This window comes from Myotis davidii, unplaced genomic scaffold, assembly GCF_000327345.1.
Source record: "Myotis davidii unplaced genomic scaffold, ASM32734v1 scaffold1903, whole genome shotgun sequence".
NCBI classification, from domain to species: domain Eukaryota; kingdom Metazoa; phylum Chordata; class Mammalia; order Chiroptera; family Vespertilionidae; genus Myotis; species Myotis davidii.
Window position 1 is genome coordinate 178,821 of NW_006293911.1, and position 19,921 is coordinate 198,741.

The window sequence follows — 19,921 nt, forward strand, 5'->3', positions numbered from 1 at the left end:
TTGTAAAGGTAGTACAAAGTTCTATACTACAGACTTCTATTATTATAGACTTAATTAGATTTTTACCAAATAAAAGTTTAATTTTGCAAATCACTAGTTTTTCCACTAGGATTCATTTTCTGTTCCAGGATCTAATACATTATACTACATATATTGCATTCCTTGTAACATACTACTAATCTCAGAATATATTGAAGAAACTGTCACAGTCCCTTTTTTTTATAGAATGTCTACATATTTTCTTGAGTCTTGTAACAGTAAGTGGGTATTTTGTTGGAAGAGATGTCAGCTTTATGAATTCTTTTTGGATGATGCTTAAACAAGGAATGTTAGAAGCTTGTCAAAGTACTTGTTCTATATTGATAAAAGAACAGATTTAAAAAAAAAATATATATATATATATATTTTTATTGGCCTGATGCACAAAAATTCGTGCAAGAGAAGGCCTTCTTTCCCCCGGCTGCCGGCACCGGCTTCCCTCTGACACCCAGGACCCAGGCTTCCCTCACAGCCCTGGCTTCATCCAGAAGGTCATCCGGAAAGGATGTGCAGTCTAATTAGCATATTATACTTTTATTATTATAAATATGAAGAGAAGTCATTGAAGACCTGAAGCAGGAGAGTGATATGATTAGACTGTTCCAGAGAGACAGTAAGGGAGAGGGAGAGAGATAAAAACATCAATGATGAGAGAGAATCATTGATTGGTTGCCTCCTGCATGCCCCCCTATTGGGGATCGAGCCTGGACATACGCCCTGACTTGGAATCGAACCGTGACCTCCTGGTTCATAGGTCCACACTCAATCAATGAGCTACACCAGCCGGGCAAGAACAGATTTTTTTAAAAATATATATTTTATTGATTTTTTACAGAGAGGAAGGGAGAGAGAGAGTTAGAAACATCGATGAGAGAGAAACATCAGTCATCTGCCTCCTGCACATCTCCTACTGGGGATGTGCCCGCAACCAAGGTACATGCCCTTGACCGGAATCGATCCTGGGACCTTTCAGTCTGCAGGCTGACTCTCTATCCACTGAGCCAAACCGGTTTCGGCAGAGATTTTTAAAATCAGTACAAGCACCCCAACTTGAGATCGAAACCTCGTCCTAGGTATGTGCCCTGACTGGGAATTGAATCTGCATCCTCTATGTACATGGTAGTGTTATCAATAGCTAAGACCTAGAAACAGCCCAAATGCCCATCACTAGATGAGTGGATAAGAGTGCTGTGGTGCATTGTCACAATGAAATACCACTTGGCTATAAAAAAGAAAGAACTCTTACTCTTCGCAGTAGCATGGATGGACCTGGAGATTTTTATTGATTGATTGATTGATTGCTTTAGAATCACAGACTTTATTTTTTTCTTTAAAAAAAACTTTTTTTTAATTGATTAAGGTATTACATATGTGTCCCCCATTGCCCCCCCTCCTCCCAGCCTCCACTCATGCCCTCACCCCCTTGGTGTCTGTGTCCATTGGTTATGCTTACTATATGCATGAATACAAGTCCTTTGGTTCCGCCCCTGCCTTCTCTCTGAGGTTGGACTGTCTGTTCAGTGTTTCTTAGTCTCTGGATCTATTTTTGGTCATCAGTTTATATTGTTCATTATATCCCACATATGAGTGAGATCATGTGATATTTATCTTTCTCCAACTGGCTTATTTCTCATGGCATAATGTTCTCCAGGTCTATCCATGTTGTTGCAAGTGGTAAAAGTTCCTTTATTATAGCAGCGTAGTATTCCATTGTGTAGATGTACTACAGTTTTTAATTCACTCATTTGCTGCTGGGCACTTAGGCTGTTTCCAGATCTTAGCTATTATAAGTTGTGCTGCTATGAACATAGGGGTGCATATATCCTTTCTGATTGGTGTTTCTGGCTTTTTGGGATATATTCCCAGAAGTGGGATTACTGGATTGAATGCCAGTTACATTTTTAATTTTTTGAGGAAACTCCACCCATTGCCCCCCCTCCTCCCAGCCTCCACTCATGCCCTCACCCCCTTGGTGTCTGTGTCCATTGGTTATGCTTACTATATGCATGAATACAAGTCCTTTGGTTCCGCCCCTGCCTTCTCTCTGAGGTTGGACTGTCTGTTCAGTGTTTCTTAGTCTCCAGATCTATTTTTGTTCATCAGTTTATGTTTATTATATCCCACATATGAGTGAGATCATGTGATATTTATCTCCTATAAATGGGATTACTTGGTCAAATGGAAGTTCCATTTTTAATTTTTTGAGGAAACTCCATACTGTTCTCCACAGTGGCTGCACCAGTCTGCATTCCCACCAGCAATGCACGAGGGTTCCCTTTTCTCCACATCCCCTCCAGCACTTGTCGTTTGTTGATTTGTTGATGATAGCCATTCTGATAGGTGTGAGATGGTACCTCACTGTTGTTTTGTTTTGCCTTTCTCAGATGATTAGTGGCTTTGAGCATGTTTTCATGTTTCTCGGCCTTCTGTCTGTCCTCTTTTGAGTGAAAAGTGTCTGTTTAGGTCCTTTGCCCATTTTTTGATTGGATTGTTTATTTTTTGTTAATTTGTATAAGTTCCCTGTAAACTTTGGAGATTAAACCCTTATTTGAGATAGCATTGGCAAGTATCTTCTCCCGTACAGTGGGCTTTCTTGTTGTTTTGTTAATGGTTTCTAATTATTTCACTTTAGAGGACCAGATGAAATAATTTAAAGTCCTGTGGCCCATAGTAAGTATTCAGTAGAGTAAAATTTTTATTATTACTATTTTTTCATATTTTTACTATTATGCCCTTCTAGTTTTCTTCTGTATCCTTACTGCCAGCCATTTTCTAGGCTTAGGCAGACAGAGGTTTTAGGAAAGGTTTTCTGACTTTAAGGGTTCTTAGAAGAATTACTAAATCCTTACTGGGGATACAAGGACAGATGAGAACCACTGTTTTTGTTGTTTCTTCATAACTTTTCTGCAGGCTCATGTAAATAAAGTAGGATGGGGCCCATTAGTTAAGAATAGGACTTAGGAAGGAACCCTGAAGTATTCATGGCTTATAGCTATAAAAGAACCATTCTTTTTTTTTTTTTTTTAAATATATTTTATTGATTTTTTACAGAGAGGAAGGGAGAGAGAGATAGAGAGCTAGAAACATCGATGGGAGAGAAACATCGATCAGCCGCCTCCTGCACATCTCCCACTGGGGATGTGCCCGCAACCCAGGTACATGCCCTTGACCGGAATCGAACCTGGGACCCTTCAGTCCGCAGGCCGATGCTCTATCCACTGAGCCAAACCGGTTTCGGCAGAAGAACCATTCTTTGTTCCAAATGACTATGGAAGCCATGAGAGAGAAAGATCGCAGTATATCTGGTTATATCCCATTGTTCATTAGAGGATTTTAAATTGTCTCTAGGAAATAATGATTCTTTATCTTTTTATGTTCTTAAGTAAAAGAAACTTTAGCTAGCCCTAGCTGGTTTGGCTTAGTGGATAGAGCGTTGGCCTGCAGACTAAAAGTATCCTGGTTCAATTCCTGTCAAGGGCACATGCCCGAGTTGTGGGCTCGATCCTCAGTGGGGGGCGTACAGGAGGCAGCGATCAATGATTCTCTCTCATTATTGATGTTTCTCTCCCTTTCTCTTCCTCTCTGAAATCAATAAAAATATATTTTAAAAAAGTAACTTTAGCTACACATATATGTATTTTACCACTTAATTTGAATTTAATTTCATTGGCCGCTATATTTGTATATCAGATAACACAATTGACAAGTGATGAATAGTAAAGTGGTGAAGAACTATATCTGGACTAGTGGCCTGGTGCACGAAATTTGTGCGGGGGCGGAGGGGGGGTGGTTGTCCCTCAGCCCAGCCTGCACCCTCTCCAATTTGGGACCCCTTTCGCAATCTGAGACTGCTGGCTCCTACCCGCTCACCTCCCTGCCTGCCTGCCTGATCGCCCCTAACCACTCTGCCTGCTGGCCTGCTCGCCTCTTAACTATCCCCCCACTGGCCTGATCACCCCCAACTGCCCCTCCCCAACCTGATTGCACCTAACTGCCCCTACTGTCGGCCTGCTCACCTCCAACTGCCCCCCCCACCGCGGCCTGATCACCCCCAACTGCCCCTCCCCAACCTGATTGCACCTAACTGCCCCTACTGTCGGCCTGCTCACCTCCAACTGCCCCCCCCACCGCGGCCTGATCATCCCCAACTGCCCTTCTCTCCTGGCCTGATCACCCCTAACCGCCTCTGCCTCGGCTCTGCCACAATGGCTTTGTATGGAAGGACGTCCAGAATGTTTACCGGAACGTCTCCTGGTCTAATTAGCATATTACCCTTTTATTAGTGTAGATTAGCAGTGCTTTTATATATATATAAAAGTATGTACAAATGAAAGGCAAAACATTTTGATTTTTCTAATACTTGGTTTTATATGAATTTTTTTATGGTTTTATAATTAAAACATTTACTTTTTTCATTTCCCCTCTAGGTTATATTGATGTATTTAGTACTTTACGTTCCTCTTGCTTGTACAGACAACATTCAAGAACTCTGAAGAGCATTTGTTCAGATCTTCAGTACTGGCCAGGTATGAAGCAATGACTTTATTTATTTTGGAAAAAATAGATGTATTTAATAAATTCTGATTTGTCTTTCTTATTGATGCTAACTATTGAAAACATTCATTTGTAGCACACAGTAAAACTTATAGAGTATTTGTTATTTAGTTTGGGTATATCTATGGAAAATATAAAGTAGGAGCTAAATTTTAAATGTGATAAATGCCATAGTAAATCATAGCCTAGGGTACACTTGCTTCAAAATGACTAAGCACATTTGCTTACTTTCCCTCATTTTCAAAATACTAATGCAAGACAGAAAAAAATAGAAAAATGAGAAGTCAGGGCAAGAAGAGGGATTTCATAAATGTGTCAGAAATTTGAGGACTTTACATACAACTATAATAATAATAAAAGCATAATATGCTAATTAGACCAGATGCCTGAATGATCTTCCAGACGAAGCTGGGGCTGCGAGGGCCGAGCCCCTTGTATGAATTTTGTGCATTGGGCTTCTAGTAGTTTATGAAGTAGATGGCATCAAATTGCTAGCAAAATCAAATATGCATTTATTCATATTTATTGGTTATCATATGATAACATTATATCAGGCAGTAGTGATGGATTTTAGGTCACAGTAATAAATAAAAATGACAGATGCTATCTACCTTTATGGAACTCAGTATAAGAGGTCTATACTATTTCCAGTGGAACTTAGTAAAACCCCCAAAGTTCTAATAAAGTCTAATGGGCTCTTGGATGGCTGATATAGTAAACAGTTGAAAGATATCAAGAAATGGGCCAATCGCAGAGCAGATACAGCTTTTAAATTTTAGGCTACAATTGGCAAGAAACACCTTTGCAATATGGGTCTGTGTGTGTGTGTGTGTGTGTGTGTGTGTGTGTTGAGAAGAGTTTGTCTCTGAAGACTCCTGGTTTGAACTCTGATGTTGAAGAGAGAAACAACAGTAGTACTCCAGATTGCTTTTGGACTTGAATCATACACTGAAGGCATCCTGCTGATTCAACATAAGTCTATATTTTATAGTCTAAGTGCATTTACAACCTTGGTAGGTTTGAAGAAACCTATCAATGAATTAGCAAGACTCTCCACATATTTGAGGAGAGCTTGCAGCATGAAAGAGATGAATGAAGTTGATTAACAAGATCAATAGTCCTCTGAAGAAATTGTTAATGCAGAAGACAGAAATATACTTAATAATGATATATTTTTAACTATTCATGGAGACCAAAATTATTAGGGTATGAAATATATACTCATTTTCAAAACATTTATAACTGTATTAGGGTATGAAGTATATCTTCATTTTCAAAACATTTATAACTCAGAGGTCAGGGTCTCTGATCATACAACAAAACTGAAATCGAATAACAGAAAGAATAGTTAAAAAAGATCCTAAATAGCCCTGGCCGGCTTGGCTCAGTGGATAGAGCGTCAGCCTGCGGACTGAAGGGTCCCAGGTTCGATTCTGGCCAAGGGCACATGCCTGGGTTGCAGGCTCGTTCCCCAGTAGTGGGTGTGCAGGAGGCAGCCAATCAATGATTCTCTCTCATCATTGATGTTTCTATCTCTCCTCCCTTCCTCTCTGAAATCAATAAAGAAATATATTTTAAAAAATAATGACATTCCCTAGGAGTTGAAGACTTTTTGTAGGTTGCTTGGTACATTTGCTCATTTGGTATCTTCCTTTTCAATTACCTCAAAACATGTATTGAGTATCTCAATAAATAGTTCTCCTTAGAGATTTTAAAACCTAATGAGTAAAGAGACACTTATGATATGTGGCAAATGCAAGGTCTTGTGAAGAGCGTCAGCCTGCGGACTGAAGGGTCCCAGGTTCGATTCTGGCCAAGGGCACATGCCTGGGTTGCAGGCTCGTTCCCCAGTAGTGGGTGTGCAGGAGGCAGCCAATCAATGATTCTCTCTCATCATTGATGTTTCTATCTCTCCTCCCTTCCTCTCTGAAATCAATAAAGAAATATATTTTAAAAAATAATCTAAATATGTAGAAATTTAAAGATACTTTTCTGAGTTTCTTGTGACTGAAGGGAAATATCAAAATCAAAACTGAAATGACAAACAGTAATGAACCACAATGAAAATCTGCATATCAAAATGTTTGGGTTGGTGACATACTGATGTATCGAGCATTGTGTAAGCTATTAGGAAATGAGGATGGGAAATAAATCTATTAACAATCATTTTGAGAATGTTTTAAATAGAAATTAATATGGACAAAACAGACATGAAATTAAATGAATATAACAGCAAGAACATTTTACTTAATGAAATCAAGAACAGCCCTAGCTAGTTTTGCTCAGTGGTCAGAGTGTTGGCTCACCTGTGGACTGAAGAGTCCCGAGTTTGAATCTTGGCCCTGGTCAGGACGTGTTTGGCTAGCAACCAATTGATGTGTCTCTCTCACATCAATGTCTGTCTGTCTGTCTGTCTGTCTGTCTGTCTGTCTCTCTGTCTCTCTCTCTGTGTGTGTGTGTGTGTGTGTGTTTGTCTTTAAGCCAGTGATGCCTCATTGTCTCTAAAAATCAATGGAAACATATCTTCCCTTGAGTAAAGATTAGAACAATGAAAGAATGAATGATTGAAAGAATGAACAAACGAACGAGCCAAAAACAAATTTACTTTAAAAAAAAATTAAGAAAATAGAACAGACAAATCTGGCTCAGAAACAGTAAGGAAATACAAACAATATTAGAACTGAAAAGTGAGACCTGCCACAGATAATCCTGTATAATAAAAGGCTAATATGCAAGTCAACTGGATGGTGGAACAACCGGTGGCTGTGACATACACTGACCACCAAGGGTCAGGCGGTCAATACAGGAGTTGCCCCTTGGTGGTCAGTGTGCTCCCACAGGGGCAGCACCGCTCAGCCTGAACCCTGCCTCCCTAACAGTCGGACACCCCCCTAGGGCTCCCAGACTGCGAGAGGGCACAGGCTGGGCTGAGGGGACACACATCCCGCCCCCCCCTCCCCGCCCCCCAGTGCATGAATTTCATGCACCGGGCCTCCAGTGAAGATTATAAAATTATAAGAATGTTCAGAAAGAGAAAGACAAATACCTTATGATTTCACTCATGTAGAATCTTGAAAAACAAACAATGCAAAAACTCATAGATACAGAGCAGATAAGGAAGGGAACATAGAGGAAGGGAATTGGGAAATAGGCAAAAAATGGTGAAGAGGGTCAATTGCATGGTGATAGATAGTAACTAGGTTTTGGGGGCTGATAATTTTATAGTGTGTACAGAAGTCAAATTATAATGTGCACCTGAAATTTATATAATAAAAAATAAAAAAGTTACAAGGTGCTGTGTATAGTTTTATATTGTAAATAAAAATGTGTTTGAACATAATTATTCAAGCTATAAATTAGCAAAATTGACACAATAAGAGCTAAGACAATACCGTAAAAATGGAAAACAGTTTTGAAATACAATTCCTTTGCCCACAATTCCTTTATATTCTGTTTTCCAGGATTAGCAGTCTCCTGCTATTTAAAACTATTTTATTAATAAGGAAAAGATAAAATAGGCTTCCCTGTTTATTTTATGAAATGACTGATACTAAAATATTAGCAACAAAAAAATACAAAGGATCGATTTAGCTTAATAATATAGATACGGAAACCGTAAAATCTGAAAAAGCAAGTTTACAATGTGCTAAAAATTATGATTAAGGAGTAATCATAATATTTCAGTATATGATAAAAAGGTGTGTGATATATTTTAATTGTTGTGCTTCCTAAAGATTCTTAAAAAGTTAAAAGTTGGTTGATCTCTTACCCCCCTCCCTCCTGCCCCCCAACCCTCCCCGGCCTTCCCGCTGCAGTTTGACAATCTGTTTGAGGCAGCTCTGCCTCTGTATCTATTATTGTTCAAAAGTTTATAATGGTCTCTATTATCCATGAGTGTGTGAGATCATGTGGTATTTTTCCTTCATTGACTGGCTTATTTCACTTAGCATAATGTTCTCCAGTTCCATCCATGCACATTCCCACCAGCAGTGCACAAGTGTTCCTTTTTCTCCACATCCTCTCCAGCACTTGTCGTTTATTGATTTGTTGATGATAGCCAGTCTGACAGGTGTGAGATGGTACCTCATTGTTGTTTTGATTTGCATCTCTTGGATGATTAGTGACTTTGAGCATGTTTTCATATGTCTTTTGGCTTTCTGAATGTCGTCTAAATTTTAATTTCTTAAGGATAGCTCTTGGATCTCATTATTATTAGAAACAAGGTGTATAATATCCAGTGTGCAGCAGTAATTTGGAGGTTCTGAGCAATGTTATTAAAAAGAAAAAGAAGGGGTTATATATAAGCTAAAGGAAGGGGGCCCTAGCCACTTTGGTTCAGTGGATGAAGCATCTGCCTGCTGACCAAAAGGGTCCTGGGTTTGATTCTGGTCAAGGGCATGTACCTCGGTTTCAGGCTCCTCGCTGGCCCAGGTCCTGGACAGGGTGCATGCAGGAGGCAATCAATTGAAGTGTTTCTCTCACATCAATATTTCTCCCTGTCTTTCCCTTTCTCTTCCCCTCTCTCTAAAAATCAATGGAAGAATATCCTCAGCTGATTTAAAAAAAGGGGGAGCAGAATTATAATTTTAGGTAAGATGCTTGTTTATCAGGATATTCAAGAAAATCTACTGAAAGGCTGCTCAAGTAGTAAGAGTTCATTACGTAGATACCATGTAAGATAAATGCATAATTTTAGCAATAGAGTTTATTTACAGTTTTTTCAAAATCCATTAAATATTTTATCCTGACAAGAAACATGCAACATAATGTATACACACATTTGTGTGTGTGTGTGTGTATGTGTGTGTGTGTGTGTGTGTGTAGAAAACTTCACTGAAAGAAGTAAAGGAAGAGCTGAGTAAAATACAAAGAAAAATACCATAATCCTTTATAGAAGGACTTAGTATTATAACAATATCAATTCGCACCTAAATTTATCAATTCAGTACAATTCTAGTTAAGACTTGTTATGAAAATTAAGAAGTTGATTTTAAACTTGGATGTAAAACAAAATAAAACAATCTAATTTTTTTCTTACATTAAAACAAAAGTTCTAAGTAGGTAAAGGTCTGACAAAAAAATCAAAGTATTAGATGAAGTCAGACTACCTTTAAAATCATAGTTTGGGTGTTTGAAAGAGCAATAATTTTCAAGTTATTAAAGTGAGAACCTTCAATATCTGATTTCTTTTGTGGGCTTACTAATTTTCTCCATTTTTCTACTTATGATAAAGCTCAGTACAGAAGCTCTGCTAGCGTGGCTTAGTGACTGAGCATTGACCTGTGAACCAGGAGGTCATGGTTCAGTTCCTAGTCAGGGCACATGTCCAGGTTGTGGGCTTCATCGCCTGTGAGGGATGTGCAGGAGGCAGCCAATCAATGATTCTATTTCATTATTCATGTTTCTACCTCTCCTTCTTCTGTCTTCCTTCCTCTCTGAAGTTAATAAAAAGTACAATGCAAAAAAACTACAGATTAAAAGATAGGGCTACATTAATTTTATAAATTACTGTATCAATTAAGAGACAAAGACATTAAAATAAATGTATGAAATAAATTTAACTGAAGGGTAGTATACATGACATTCATATTCTGCAAATGAAAACATGTGCACAGGTCATGCATGAGTAGTCAATTTACTAAAGAAATAAAAATAATAAAAATAATTTTTTTTCAAATTTTACTCTCACTTCTATTCCAAGATGCAAAGTAAAACAAAATACTACTTTTTGTCCATCAGATTTGTACAAATTAACAAGATTTATATTACCCATTGTTGCAAAGGCTGTGGAGAAAAGGATAATCATATTCATTGGTGGGTGTATAAATTGATAATAGCTTTCTAGAGAGAAATTTCTTAAGTGTTAAACCATGTAAATCTTACAATTTTACTTTTAGGATTTTAGTCTTCATGTACTGTAAGAAAATAGGCATAAGAATTTTACTGCAGCAGTATTTTTATCAATAAAAAATAAGAAGCGCCTTAGCTGGTTTGTTCGTTGGATAGAGTGTTGGCCTGCAGACTGAAGAGTCCAGGGTTCGATTCCAGTCAAGCGTACATGCCCAGATTTGGGGCTGGATCCCCAGTAGGGGGTATGCAGGAGGCAGCCAGTCAGTGGTTCTCTCTCATCATTGATGTTTCTATCTCTCTCTCCCTCTCCCTTCCTGTCTGAAATCAATAAAAATATATATATTTTTTAAAATAGGAAGCAACTAATGTCTGGAGTAGAGAAATGGTTAAATAAATTGCTTTACCCAGGTAAAAAATTGGAAAACTATAAACAGCCATTAAGCTGAATGTACTGTCTGACCTGTTTTGAAAATGTCCATGATATATTAAGTGAAAGAAAACAATGGCAGAAAGGTATATACTATTTTTATAGAAAGAACATGTGTTTAAACACATAGAAGTATAGTCATGGAATTGTTAACCAAAACTGGTTACTTATAGGAAGTAGGAGTGGGATTTGAGGAATTAGGAGACACTGATTTTTATTTGATACGCATCTGTGTTTTGTTTTTTACATTTTTAAATTACCAAAATAAAAGTAAAGTTGATTACATAGATCAATCCATTTTAATGACAAGTGTGTTGAAGTGTCAGGGAAAGAACTATTAAAAAATAAGAGGAAGACCTAGGATGTACAGGTCTGGTGTCAGCATTTTGAATCTTAGGCATAATTCTCTTCTTGTACAAAATGTACAATGAGAAGTAAATGTGACACTGTTTCATTCAGTTTTCATACAGTCGCGGAGTTTTAAAACGTTAAAATCAAGGACACGACGTCTGCAGTCCACCTCTGAAAGATTAGCAGAAACACAGTATATAGCACCATCATTTGTGAAGGTAATTAGACCATTTTTGTTTGTTTATTTGTTTGAAAGAGCAATAATTTTCAAGTTATTAAAATGAGAACCTTTAATATCTGAGTTCTTTTGCAGGCTTATTAATTTTCTCCATTTTTCTACTTATGATAAAGGATGAATATCCTGTGTAATCCTAACTACAACTCTTCTGGGTGTCAGACTTATCTCTCCACTGGCCTTAGACATCTCACTCTATTTCTTCTCCCTATCAACCTATACCTGCTTATGAGTAGCATCCACTCAAGCTAGTAGCCTGCTGATCAACTTTGATGTGTCCATCTTTTATCTCCCACATCCATTAATCACTAAGTCCTATTGATCATTAAAATCCTGTTGATCCAACCCAGCCTCTTAAATCTTTTTTTTATCCCCTCCCAGTTCTGTTCCATAGACTATTACAGTAATCTAGGCAAGAAATGGTTACAGGCACTCAGGTAGTCTCCATGCCTTTAGTTTTACTACCTTCAGTTTAGCCTCCACACTGCCACCCACCAGTCCGTCTAAAATGTATTACATGCCATAATTGTATCCCCCTGCTTTATTGTCACCTGCCATGAAACACAAGGCATGTTATTGTTTGTTCTCTTGCTTACATTTTTTTGTTCTCATCTCTCAATGTGTAACCCCCTCTGTACCCCTACTTTCCTCCTCTTTTGGCATTTTAAAGTCCTGTCACGTAATCTTGTAGTTCTTCAGCTCTAAAGACTGTTGTTTCATGCCTTCTTAGATTGTCCATGCTGTCTGTTCTCGGTGGCTAAGATAACCCATTCTCTGAAAGGCCTTTCTTGACTCCCTTAGGTAGCATTTAGTTTACCACCATACCTAGTACTTCTGATATAATGTCAAAACTTTATATATCTCTCCCCAATAGATGGAAAGCATTCAGATAATTGTTTATTCATCAAAGGAGTTTGAACATCAAGCAATTAGAACCCTAAGTCAACCTATTTTAAGTATAGTGTTTTTACAGAGAATTTCTTGATTGACAGAGGTATAGGATCCACTGTTAGTTTCCTAGCCATTGACTAAGTAATTTATTATTGAGTTTTTATAAAATTTGTCACACTAACAATAAGATTAAAAAATTCTAGAATTTAAATAAATTTTTGAGTATGTGAGTGGCCAGAATATTTCTGGGGAGTGTTACTACCTTTTACAGTTAATACTAATGAATTGCTTGTGTATTTAGGGATTTCTTTTGCGGGACAGGGGATCAGATGTTGAGACTTTGGACAAACTTATGAAAACCAAAAACATACCTGAAGCTCACCAAGATGCATTTAAAACTGGTTTTGCAGAGGGTTTCCTGAAAGCTCAAGCACTAACACAAAAAACCAATGGTAAGCTAATTTGACATTCATGTTTGAAGAGAGTATATAAAAGGAAGTCAAAGTTCTGCCTTCAAGTGATTATGAATAACTTTTCTACTACTTATCCAGTTTTTAATTGTTTATATTGTATTATGTTTATAACTGAAGTTGTGCAGAAATGGAAATATCTGCTAGTATTTTCCCTTTCTCAACTGAGAAACCAAAGTCAAGGCTTTATGAAGTTTTTGGTAGCAAGGTGCTAAAAGGAAATTATGGCAATTATGCAAAAGAACACCAGGCCCCAAAATTGTGTGTGATGAAATATGATTACCATCAGTAACCTAATGTTTGCCTCTCATTGAGCTGTCATTTTTTATTGATATCATTTGATTTACGGCTTTTTCTTTCTTCTCCAGATTCTCTAAGACGAACTCGTCTGATTCTCTTTGTTCTGCTGCTATTAGGCATTTATGGACTTTTAAAAAACCCATTTTTATCTGGTAAAGTTTCTTTTTATTTATCTGATGTACTAATTTAATCTTAAAAAAATATTTCACATACTCATTTCTTTTTCATAGTCTATTTAATATTTAAGACTTAAAGAAAGAAAACTTTACATTGATTTGTGGATTACAAGAAACGTTTCTCTAGGCACCGTACAAATTCAAGTTTTGCGCATTTTGAGAAAATAATGTTTTTTGGAAGTTCCAAGGATTGTGTTAAAGTGAAAATGTTATTTCAACTTCTAGTAGTGATAGTGGTTGGTTTCCTAGATTTTAATCCTCACAGAGGTTCACTGTTTGTTTTTTTTTTTTTAAGAGAGGAAGAAGAAGGGAGAGAGAGAGAGAGAGAGAGAGAGAGAGAGAGAGAGAGAGAAAGAAAACATTGATCAGTTGCCTCCTGTGTATACACACCTCTACCAGGGATTGAAACTGCAACCTAGGTATGTGCCCTTACCAGAAACAAGCCCTAAACTTTTTGATGTATGGGATGACGCTCCAACCAGCTGAGCCACCTGGCCAGGGATATCTATACCGGTCCAATTATTAAGTTAAAAAAACATGTAGCAGAATTTTATAATAGCACAAAGTGATACAGTTATTTTAAAGACAAATTAATAAGTTGAATGAATTAAAAATTACTTTATATAAAATTAAATGTGTCCCATAGTTTTTTAGTTTCCCAATCTAAAATGAAGTAATAATGTGAGGTTTAAGTAGCTCTAATTGTTTTTTCAACTACTATTTTACTTTCTTCGTGATTACCTTGAGAGAAAAAAACTGATGTATTATTAAGAACATCAGTTGATTTGGATCAGGACTTCATCCTAGAACTTGCATGTAGCCTGAGATATTTTTAAAGTTTTTGTGTGACATGAAACCTGAGACGGGGTTTTTAACATCCAGAAATCGCTTTTACATCTAGATTCACCATCTCATGCTTCCTTCTGTTTTAAAAAAAGAACCAGTGTCCGGCTGGTGTGGCTCAGTGGTTGAACGTTGACCTGTGAACCAGGACGTCGAGGTTTGATTCCCAGTCAGGTCACAAGCCTGGGTTGCAGGTTCTATCTCTCTCTCTGTCTCCCTCTCCCTTCCTCTCTGAAATCAGTAAAAAATATACAGGAATATTTTTTTAAAAACCCAGTATAGGCCAAAACCGGTTTGGCTCAGTGGATAGAATAAAAAATAAAAAATAAATAAAAACCCAGTATAGGATAATAGAGTGGGTTGTTAGAGGGAGGACGGCTTGACCTCTGATTTTTTTTTTTAATTAATGGCTTACATTAAGCAAAACATGTTACAGTATGAAATGCACTGCCTCAGGGTAATAACTCTAATTTTTTGTTAGGTCCAACTGGTTCTGCTGCAAATTTATTAAAGTCTTAAAAAGTAATTTAGTGGGCTAAACTAATTATGTGTATTCTAGAATTACTATTTTAGATCTGCTCTCCCAACTTGTATGCTCTTGATTTGCTAAGTATTTCTTGTTAATCCTAAGTTTTTGCCTGCTCACTTTTGGCTTTTATATTTCAGTATCCTAAAGATAATATTTGTGACTTATTTTGAGGAAATTAGAAATTGCTTAGTTTACTCATTTATATCTGTCTAGCCTGGAAGTTTACCAAAAGGGGAGAGGTTTAAGAAAGCTTTTTGTTGCCTAGTTGATTTGTTTGTTCCCCATAGTTTTATCTCAGATATTTTACTATCCTATCAAACTTTTACTATCTGTTTTTAAAAAAAATATTTTTATTGATTTCAGAGAGGAAGGGAGAGGGAGAGAGAGATAGAAACATCAGTGGTGAGAGAAAATCATTAATTGGCTGCCTCTTGCACGTCCCCTACAGGGGATCGAGCCTGCAACTCCGGGCATGTGCCCTTGATCTGAATTGAACCCAGGACCCTTTAGTTCATAGGCGGCTGCACTGAGCCAAACCAGCTAGGGCTTTTACTACCTTTCTTATTCTTAGTGATATTATTATTGATAAGTCATCTAACAGCATATAATAATAGTTGTCAGAAGAAGAAGGCTGTTTAAAAGTGCAAGTGTTAAGTTTCACTTTTTTATTTTTAAATGCCTAGATTTGTATGCTATGTTATGGCAAAATATTTCAAAGTGTAGATCCCTGACTGGTTGTATCACGATAACTGAAGATGATTGTTAAAAATGCAAACTCTACAGTGCCCTTTTCCTAAATCTACAAACCAGAACTTCTGTGCCATGGCCTGAGAACCTGCGTTAACATACTTCAAGTGATATTTATGCATTCTGGAGTTTGAGAACCATTGATTTAAGATTTCTGTCATTGGGTATTACAAGGAGAAGAGAAATATAATCCTTAATTTTAATTGGAAAATACAATGATGTAATTTCAACGTGAGTCATTTATTCCTTGAATATGGTCCACAAATCCAAAAAACCTAGTGTTTACTCCTCACTCTAATTTAGTGTATGTGAAGTTAGATATATAATTTGTCTGGGCTTTGCTTTCTTGCTTAGGAAAAAATAAGGTGGTTGGAATTATATGAATCTTTTAAACATATGAACATTTTCTTTCTGTTAGTCCGCTTCCGGACAACAACGGGGCTTGATTCTGCAGTAGATCCTGTCCAGATGAAAAATGTCACCTTTGAGCATGTTAAAGGAGTAAGTTAAAAAGTTTACTTTCACCTCTTTAAACATTAACTGTATAAGGTCCATATTTTATTTTAAAGGTGTGAATAATAGAAAATATATATATTGGCCCCTCACCCAGTACCTGGAGCAGAGCTCCTAAAACACTCATAATTTCCTATGTGATGAGAGAACTGGAAGCATCTTTTGTTCAACTATTTGGTCTTAGAGCACTATTCCTGACACAGAGCTTCTAAATCCCTTGAAATTTCTTGGATGATAAGGAGGGTCTTCTGTCCTAATGAGGTGTCTGTTGGTGGGCGATGAGGACTGGTTACCGGAAAGACCAAGCCATCATTAGAAGCTTGGAGTGCATAGATCTAATCCTTGAGTGAATAGAATGGTTCACTGCTAGTTCATAGGCAATTAATTAAATCATTGGTTTGACAAATAATTAATGGTGTCTTTTAAGTGCCAGTCCCTGTTCTACGTACTGGGATAGAAGAACAGAAAAAAATCTCTGCTCTCATGGAGTTTTAATTTTAACAGGAATTGGACAAGGATATATGGTATATAAGGAAATAATAGATGTTAAGTGATAAAGGATGATGGTGGAAAATAGAGCAAGGTGTAAAGAGGATGGGGAGTTCTGGGATAAAGGTCACAGTTTTATTATTTTTAAAATTTTATTTTTCAAACGACAGCTTATATTCAGTATTATTTTGTACTACTTTCAGGTTTACAGTATAGTGGTTAGACCAGTGATGGCGAACCTCTGACACACGTGTCAGAGGTGACACGTGAACTAATTGTTTTGGTTGATTTTTCTTTGTTAAATGGCATTTAAATATATAAAATAAATATCAAAAATATAAATCTTTGTTTTACTATGGCTGCATTAATAAAAAAATTTCTATATGTGACACGGCACCAGAGTTAAGTTAGGGTTTTTCAAAATGCTGACACGCCGAGCTCAAAAGGTTCGCCATCACTGGGTTAGACCATCCTCTTGATATTTTCAACACCTACTTGACACCATACATAGTAATTAGAACATTGTTGACTGTATTCCCTATGTTGTACTGTATATCCCCATGACTATTTTGTGACTACCAATTTGTACTTCTTAATTCCTTTACCTTTTTCATCTATTTCCCAACTCTACTAGCCTGTGGCAACCAACCATTTTTTTTCTCTGTATCTATGAGTCTCTTTCAGTTTTGTTTGTTCATTTATTTTTTTCTTTAGATTCCACACGTAAGTGAAATTATATGGTATTTATCTTTCTCTATCTGACTTATTTCATTTAGCATAATACCCTCTAGATCAGTGCTGGCGAACCTTTTGAGCTCGGCGTGTCAGCATTTTGAAAAACTCTAACTTAACTCTGGTGCTGTGTCACATATAGAAATTTTTTGGTATTTGCAACCATTGTAAAACAAAGATTTATATTTTTGATATTTATTTTATATGTATAAATGCCATTTAACAAAGGAAAATCAACCAAAAAAATGAGTTCGCGTGTCACTTCTGACACGCGTGTCATAGGTTTGCCATTACTGCCCTAGGAGCTCTATCAGTAAAGATATTGCTACGACATCTGTCTGATATTTTGCTGCTTATGGATTCTTCCAAGATTTTTATGGTTTCCCGTCTTATATTCTCAGTCTCTTAATGGACTTCAGAAATTGCACACAGTGGGGCAAGGTGTTTTCCAATAGGGTGGGTCAACTGTTTTCCCCTCAAGGCCAGCACTGATTATCGCAATTATCTGTGTGAGAAAGATGACCTCTGCAGTATGAGGAAATGATTTAGCACAGGAAACCGTGGTGTCTGCCTTCTGAGCTCTAATCCCAGATCCCCCAACCCTGGCTTCTGCTCACACAGCTCCAGTCTACTCCAGTCCCTTTGCTGGAGCATAGGGTGAGTGACTGACTACACATGGAAATTTGTGTGTTGTCCCTTAAGAGGGTGCCTGCTTTTCCAGCTGTCTCTCTCTTGCAGGCAACAAACCTGCTGCTTTTCACAGTCAGATATTATGTAGGCACCCTTTTCAGTTCTGGTGCTCTCTACTTGGGGTCCATCTTGGGGATTAGACCCCGGAGTTCTCAATGTCAATCCCCCACAGCTGAGATATCTCTCTGGTACTGCAGTTGTTGACTGTGGGAGCCCCACCAGCCCTTTCGTACCTCAACTCATCCTACCAGTCTCTATATAGTCTCTACTTTCCATTCTCAGTTATCAGGGTTCTCTCCAGCCAGTCTTCAGTTGATTATTCAGGAAGTTTTTCTGTATTTTATTTGTAATCCGTGTAGCATATACTTACTCCACCCCCATTTTTAATCAACCTAAACCTCTCTCTGCTTGGCTTCCTCTGTAAAAGATTTATATATATATAAACTTGAAATGATTTCCAGTGTCCAAGATATACTATGTTTTTTTTTAAAAAGCAAAATCTCTAGCCTTCTCAACCAGGAAGGAGGGGCAGTTCCATTTTTAATTTTTAGTTTTTCAAAGAGCATGGATTCTACCCAAGTTGCCTTTATATATATATATATTTAAATTTTATTGGTTTTTGCCGAAACCGGTTTAGCTCAGTGGATAGAGCGACGGCCTGCGGACTGAAAGGTCCCAGGTTCGATTCCGGTCAAGGGCATGTACCTGGGTTGCGGCCACATCCCCAGTGGGGTTCAATGAAAAACATCTATCAGCTTCCTCCTGTATGACCCCTACTGGTGATCAAGCCTGCAACCTGGGCATGTGCCCTGACTGGAAATTGAACCGTGACTTCCTGGTTCATGGGCCAATGCTCAATCACTGGCAGGGCACATTTTTAACTTTTTAAAAAATATATATATATTATTGATTTTTTACAGAGAGGAAGTGAGAGGGATAGAGAGTTAGAAACATCGATGAGAGAGGAACATCAATTAGCTGCCTCCTGCACACTCCCTACTGGGTATGTGCCCGCAACCAAGGTAAATGCCCTTGACCAGAATCGAACCTGGGACCCTTGAGTCTGCAAGCTGATGCTCTATCCACTGAGCCAAACTGGTTAGGGCCATTTTTAACTTCTTGAGGAAACTCCGTACTGTTTTCTATAGTGGCTGCATCAATCAGCATTCCCACCAACAGTTTCATAGGTTCACTTTTCTCCACATTCTCACTATCACCTGTTTGTTGACTTATTGTTGACAGCCATTCTGATAGGTGTGAAGTTATACCTCATTGTTGGTTAATTTGTATTTCAATAATTAGTGACATTGAGCATCTTTTTATATACCTGTTGGCCATCTGTATATCCTCTTTGGAGAAGCATCTGTTTAGGTCCTCTGCCCATTTTAAAATTTGATTGTTTTTCTGGTGTTGAGTTGTATGAGTTTTTAGTAAATTTTTGATAGTAACCATTTATCATGGAATTGAATGTTTTATTCAGTAGATTGTCTTTTCATTCTTTGATGGTTGCCTTTGCTGCTCAAAAAACCTTTCAGTTTGATGTAATCCCATTTGTTTACTTTTTCTTTTGTTTCCCTTTTCAGAGGCAATAAAGTAGAAAAAAACTTTGCTGCAAGAAATGTTAGAGAGTTTAGTTTTATATTTTCTAGTCTTCTTTGTCAAATATTACTTGCCCATTGAGGCTAGAGTTTATTTCTGGGCTCTCCGTTCTGTTCCGTTGATCTTTATGTTTATTTGTAAGTTTTTTTAAAAAAATTAAATCTTTATTGTTCAGATTATTACAGTTCCTCTTTTTTCCCCCATAGCTCCCCTCCACCCAGTTCCCACCTCACCCTCTGCCCTTACCCCCCCGCACTGTCCTCATCCATAGGTGTACGATTTTTGTCCAGTCTCTTCCGCACCCCCCCCACCACCCCTTTCCCCCCAAGAATTGTCAGTCCACTCCCTTACTATGCCCCTGATTCTATTATATTCACCAGTTTATTCTGTTCATCAGGTTATTTATTCACTTGATTTTTAGATTCACTTGTTGATAGATATGTACTTGTTCATAATTTTTATCTTTACCTTTTTCTTCTTCCTCTT

General features: G+C 37.5%; 1 protein-coding gene across 1 annotated transcript in view; it reads left to right on the plus strand.

Annotated features, from left to right (window-relative positions):
• The window catches only part of YME1L1 (YME1 like 1 ATPase), a 56,293-nt gene that overhangs the window by 13,382 nt on the left and 22,990 nt on the right, over positions 1 to 19,921 (plus strand). The window contains exons 4-8 of the mRNA XM_006767798.2: positions 4,467 to 4,565; positions 11,330 to 11,439; positions 12,649 to 12,799; positions 13,186 to 13,269; positions 15,831 to 15,913. Of these exons, the coding sequence (XP_006767861.1) occupies positions 4,467 to 4,565; positions 11,330 to 11,439; positions 12,649 to 12,799; positions 13,186 to 13,269; positions 15,831 to 15,913 (527 nt within the window). The remainder of the gene's footprint in view (positions 1 to 4,466; positions 4,566 to 11,329; positions 11,440 to 12,648; positions 12,800 to 13,185; positions 13,270 to 15,830; positions 15,914 to 19,921) is intronic.